Source organism: Grammomys surdaster, unplaced genomic scaffold (assembly GCF_004785775.1).
Source record: "Grammomys surdaster isolate TR1022 unplaced genomic scaffold, NIH_TR_1.0 183, whole genome shotgun sequence".
Classification (NCBI taxonomy): Eukaryota; Metazoa; Chordata; class Mammalia; order Rodentia; family Muridae; genus Grammomys; species Grammomys surdaster.
This window is the reverse complement of record NW_021604628.1, coordinates 732,249-738,381: the sequence shown is the minus strand read 5'-3', so window position 1 is coordinate 738,381 and position 6,133 is coordinate 732,249. Positions and strand designations below refer to the sequence as shown.

General features: G+C 50.1%; 1 protein-coding gene across 1 annotated transcript in view; it reads right to left on the bottom strand.

The window, feature by feature from the left end:
- Tbc1d22b (TBC1 domain family member 22B) overlaps positions 1-5,594 on the bottom strand; it is a 50,303-nt gene extending 44,709 nt beyond the window's left edge. Inside the window, exon 1 of the mRNA XM_028767937.1 lies at positions 5,391-5,594. Within this exon, the coding sequence (XP_028623770.1) occupies positions 5,391-5,446 (56 nt within the window). The 5' untranslated portion in view covers positions 5,447-5,594. The remainder of the gene's footprint in view (positions 1-5,390) is intronic.
- Between the last annotated feature and the right edge of the window lie 539 nt (positions 5,595-6,133).

Genomic DNA, 6,133 nt, shown 5'->3' with positions numbered 1-6,133 from the left:
GAGACAGGGTTTCTCTGTCTAGCCCAGGCCATCCTGGAACTCACTCTGTAGACCAGGATGGCTTCGAACTCAGAAATCCGCCTGCCTCTGCCTCCTGAGTGCTGGGATTAAAGGTGTGCGCCAGCACTGCCCCACCTGCCCTCCTTTTCTTATCTACAGGGGTCTTAGCCTCCAGTTCTAGTGTTCGGCAACTTTTACACACTCGGCTGCTCCCTGGGGCCAGCGATTTGCTACTTCCAAAAGTCAGCACACAAGAGCCCACCTTCTGCACCAGCCCTGACGTCTGCTCCCGAGGGCCAAGCATGCCTGGCTGATGTGCAAGCATGATGCTCACTCACAAGTGGTCCAGACCGCAAGGTCCACTCCGCTCAAGCCTCCCGCTCCATAGGTAAGGAAGTCAAGTATGGCCGAGCTCGGTGTTCTGTTTTAAAACTTGGCTTATTTTTTTATTACTCTGTGTGTGTGTGTGTGTGTGTGTGTGTGTGTGTGTGTGTGTGGTGCACGTGCATCTAACATACATATGGAGGCCAGCGGACAGCTTGGGAAGTAAGTTCTCTCCTTCTACTGTGCAGGTCCTGGGGACTGGACTCGGGTCTTCAGGCTTGGTGGTAGGTGCCTGTGCCCACTAGCCTCTTCGCTTGGCTGCTTCTCTACGGGTCAGTCCTTGGGAGTGGCCCCTCCTCCCTCTCCCTACTCCCCACAGCCAGTGATCTGAAAGACTCATGGATCTGCACTCATTCGCTCTTTCCTACTCCCCACCCAAGCTCAGCCCTCTCTACCTTGCTCACTGTGAATGCAGTGGCCATCCAGCCTGCCTCCCACACCCGTCCTTGCAGAACTCAGGGGGAGCAGCGGGGGGCGGGGGACGGGGGTGAGGGAGTGATGCAAGGTCTGGCTGTATGTGACACAGCTGAAAAAGGTATCTGTCCCCGTATCTAGTCGCCTTCCTAATACTAAGTGGATGAAAGCGGTGGGAGGTGAATGCCCTATGGCCACTGAAGACATAGGACCAAGTCACCCACTGTCTCAGGTTAGCTAGAATGGGTTTTCCTGGTGCTGGGACTGACCCTTGACCTCAAGGTCTCAGACGACAGTTCCACCGCTGAGCTATAAAATCCCGACCCTCTTTTTAGTTTTTTGTTTTGTTTCCTGAGACAGGCCACCTAGTTAGAAAATATCAGACCTGGGATTTTAACCCAGGCAATCAGGTTACTGAGCCTGCACTCTGTACATAGGTCCATTTTGTAACAATGATGCGTGCTGCCCTGTCGGCCTACACATCAGTACCGCGATCTCGGCTGGGTGTGCTGGCATAGACCTTTAATAACAGTGTCCAGAGGCAGAGGCGGACAGATCTCTGTGGGTTTTACTGTTTTGTTTGGTTTGGTTTTTCAAGTCATGGGTTTCTCTGTGTAGCCTTGGCTGTTCTAAATCTCGCTCTGTAGACAAGGCTGGCCTCGAACTCGCAGAGGTCTGCCTCTGCCTCCCAAGGGCTGGGATTAAAAGTGTGTTTTACCATTTTGGCCCTCAGTGAATTTAAGGCCATCATGGTCTACACAGTGAGTTCCAGGTCAACCACAGCATATAATAAGACACTATCTAAAAATAAATACTTGTCAGAAATGTCTTGAAATCAGGGGCAGGAGAGGTGGCTCAGTGGTTAAGAGCATTGACTGTTCTTGCAGAAGACTTGGATTCAGTTCTCAGCCGTCACATGGCCACTCTCGATCATCCGCAACTTCAGTTTCAAGGGATCTACTGCCCTCTTCTGACTTCTGCAGGCCCTGCACACATATGATCCACTTACACACATGCAGACAAACAAACATTTGGCAAGGAGGGGATGATGGCTCCACAGTTAAGAGCACACATCACTCTTGAGGAATACCCAAAAGTTTGGCTCCTGGCACACACATGACAGCTCACAACCATTCATAATTCTGGTTCCAGGGCGGATCCATATCGATTTTATGCCCTCTGTCACCTACACTGGATGTGCATATACATACAAAACGCAGGCAAAACACTTGAACACTTAAAATAAAAATACGCACACCTTTGATCCCAGCCCTTAGGAGGAAGCAGCAGGTGGATCTCTCTTGAGTTTGAGACCAGCCTGGTCTATACAGTGAGTTCTAGGCAAGCTACGGAAACTTAGTGAGACACTATCTCAAAAACAAACTGTAGTGATGCATGCCTTTAATCTCAGCCCTTGGGAGGCAGAGGTAAGTCAATCTCTGTGAGTTCAAGGCCAGCCTTGGTCTACATAGTTGAGTTCCTGGACAGCCAGGGCTACATAGTGAGACTTTGTCTCAAAACAAACAAAATTTAAAGAATACTTTAGGGTTTTTTTTTCTTTTAAAAACTTATTTATTCATGTATTTTTGTGTATATGAGTGCTCTGTCTATCTGCATGTACACCCGAATGACAGAAGAGGAATCAGATCCCGTTACGGATGGTTGTGAACTGCTGGTTGCTGGAACTTGATCTCAAGACCTCTGGAAGAGCAGCCAGTGCTCTTCACAGCTAAGCCATTTTGCCGCCCTATTTTTTTTTTTTTTTTTTTTTTTTTTTTTTAACTTAGGCTATTCTAACAAAACTTCTACTTGCTGTCACTAAAGTCGCTTCATCATAATCAAAGAAACTGAAAGTAACTGGCTACAACTTGGAACTTTTCTCACCTTTCAGACTGCAAGGAAGAGAACAGTAGCTTTCTTTCTACACCTCTGAGGACCCAGCATATGCACATTTGTTGGCCGACTCATGAGAAAACTTCTCTTCTCCAGACTCAAAAGAGTTCAGATGTAAAAGTTCTGTTCTGGAACCAAAACACCTTCTGTGGAAATGAACACCAGCTTTCCCCAACAGCCCTGAGCTCTGGGGGCTCTCTGCCAAGAGTGTACAGGGGACAATACTTCTCTCACCAGGCAAGGTATGGATCATGGTTTATGGATCACAGCAACATGTTTATGCCTCAGTAATGAAAGAGACAGGTAAGTAGTCCTGGGGAGCTGAGACACATCCTTTTAAATGTTTGTTTGCTCCAATAACCAGAGGACAATTAATAATAACGATGGAACTAATACAGTGTACTAAATAAACACTGTCCTGGGCTCTTACAAGTAGGGCATTTTGGTGATTCTGAGGGAAGAGTTTTTATTCCCCACTTCATAGGGAACTGAAGCTTAGGCGGACTGTTGAATCCTACAGGTAGGAGAATCTAAATGACTGACAGTGAAAATAAATGATGATGAGCTGGAGTCCAAAAGTCTTGCCTCCATGGCTCTATGTTACAAAATGAAAAAGGAAGCCAGAGACTTGAAGGAACCGAAGATTCTTCCTATCTAGTAAAAGTAACCATTCTGGGCCATCAAGAGGGCTCAGCAGGGCCGGGCGGTGGTGGCGCACGCCTTTAATCCCAGCACTTGGGAGGCAGAGGCAGGTGGATTTCTGAGTTCGAGGCCAGCCTGGTCTACAGAGTGAGTTCCAGGACAGCCAGGGCTACACAGAGAAACCCTGTCTCGAAAAACCAAAAAAAAAAAAAAAGAGGGCTCAGCAGGTAAAGATGCTTGCCGTTAAACCGGACGACCTGGGTTCAATCCCTGAGATCCACAGGGTGGAAGCAGAGAACCGAGTCCCGTAAGCTATCCCCTGACCTCTATGTGAGCACTGTGGTGTGTGCGCGACACACACACACACACACCGTACACTAATTAAGTAGATAAATAAATATAATTATTTAAAGTAGTACTTTTAAGAAGTCGACTTTCTACAGGCAATAGAAGAAATAAAGAAAACAAAAGGCCATTAACCACCACATCTGTCTGTCCAAAGGCACAAAGACCATCCATCTCCCATTGTCCTCACCCTTGTTTCCTGATGTTTTCCCACTGATTGTTATCTTAGGATATCAAACTGTAATGGCCCCTCTATAGCAAACTCCCCGAGAAGAACAGTCAGCGCAGCTGGAGAGCTCACTCAAGCAGGAAGGAAAAGAAATCAGCGGCAGGAAGCCAAGCTTATCTAAAAACACGGCGTCACTGTTCAGTGCGTGAACACCGTAACCCCACAGCACTTCGATCCAAAGCTACCTTTGCCTCCCCCGGAATTATATTAATACGTGTTGCTAAAACCTGGTCCTTCAACTTTCTCCACGTGTCGAATGACAGCTCAGAAAAGTTAACACGGCCAAGGTTGGCTTCTCTTTTGCTTGAAGAAGGGGGCGGGGCGGGGGCTGCGTGTAGCTCAGTGGTAGAGTGTCTTCAACAGTGTGAGGAGAGGCAGAGAGGAGAGAGGGAGAAAGAGGAGAGGGAGGGAGAGAGGAAGAGAAAGAGAGAGAGAATGGGAGAGAGGGAGAGGGGGAGAGAGGGAGAGAAAGGAGAAAGGTAAGAGAGCGAGGACACAGGTCAAAGGAGTACATCTGAACAACAACAACAAAAAAAAAAACTTAACAAGCAAATCAGGAAAGGAAACACATGAGGGCCATGACCTGACACATATTCTAACAACAAGCAGCCTGTGGCTGGCAGAAATCTTAAATGCAGCAGTGAAACACATAGGGCTTTCACTTTTCAGGACAGCACGCCAAACAAACCGAACCAGTAAACCAAAGGCAGACTGACTGAGAGACAATTGTTCAGAATGTCAACATACACCAAGAAGAGCAAGAAACACGAAGAAAATCAGTGGCTCGGGAGGCCTCCTCTCCAACAAAACTGAAGAATAAAAGAATTTAATGCATCTACACTAAACGACCATCACTTCTCCCGGATTGCACAAGTGATCAGAAAACGCCAAGAGTAGTAACTTCCTCTCCATCCTGTGACCATCACCACCCCCCACCCCCGTAATAATTTCTAAAGAGAAAGGGCTAACTCTAGACAAAGTAAGGTCAGGCTTGAGAATTTCCCCCTCTCCTTCCTTGCTGATACCCCTGTAGGCCTGCCCCAGGCTCTGCCATCAGAACTCCTGGGGAGTCTAAAGGGAAGACAGGAAGGGGATGGGCTGGGCACCAAGGCCATGGGGCCACCCATCCTCATGCAAGCAGCCACCCATGCTGTTGGAGACCCCTGAGGAGTTCTGTACAAAGTCGGAAGCTGTCTGCAGGTGGCCCTCCAAGCCCAGACTGACAATGACAACTCGCCCAACTCCACTGCCCGTCACACCCGGTTCCCCGACACCTCCCAGCTGAGGTTCCCCGCCCCCAGACCCCAGTCTGCACCCCACACCCAAGCTGGCCAGGCTCCTCTGATTGACAGCTGCTCCAGCCTGGGCTACCCTGACACCAACCCTCCGGCCTCGGGGGGCACCTCAAGACGGCGGGATTCGGGGACCAGGATCTGGAAGGCTTTGGGTCCAATCCCCACTCCCCTCAGCGTCCTGGGCTCACCTCCCCGGTAGCTTGGCGCTCCTCTTCCAGAACTGCTTGCTGTTCTCGGCGGCCATCGCTCCGGCCCGGGGGAAGGCCTGGTCGGTGGGTCACGGGGGCGCCCCGCGACAGGCCCCCGGGACCCCGCAATCTGAGGGCCAGCCCAGGCCGCTTCCCCGCCGCCGGTCACCCGCTCCCAGCTCCTGGGGGCGCCATCTTGGATGTGGGCACTCCCCCCGCCCAGCCCCGTTGCCATTGGTGGACTGAGCAGGCCGGTGGGCAAATGGACCAATGAGGATCCGGGATCCTGCGGGCCGCTGAAGCCCCGCGGCAACGTCAGGGGCTGGGCACACAGGTGGGCCGGGGAGGCGGGGCTTAGATGGGCAGGAAGGCGGGGCTGAAAGTTCCTACTCCCGGGAGGCGGAGAACCAGGTAAAAAAAAAAAGAAAAGAAAAAAGAAGAAGGAGATGGGACTGTTGCCTTTGATGGACTGAGGCTCTGGGATTTTTTTTGGAGGGGAGGAGGAGGAGGAGGAAGGAGAAACCATAACATTTATATACATTAGTCTTTAACCTATAAGTAAGGCCTCATGTAATAATGTACAGCGTTTTTGAGTGTCCCCCACCTCAGTAGCACCCAGGGTAGTTACCCCCTCCTTGTTCTCTTATGATCCCAATTTCTTAGAAGATCGTTCCGGCCATACCCCAGTGCGGGTAACTGTTGGATGAGTAGCAGTTGATTTTTCAGAATCTCCCTTTCTTCCG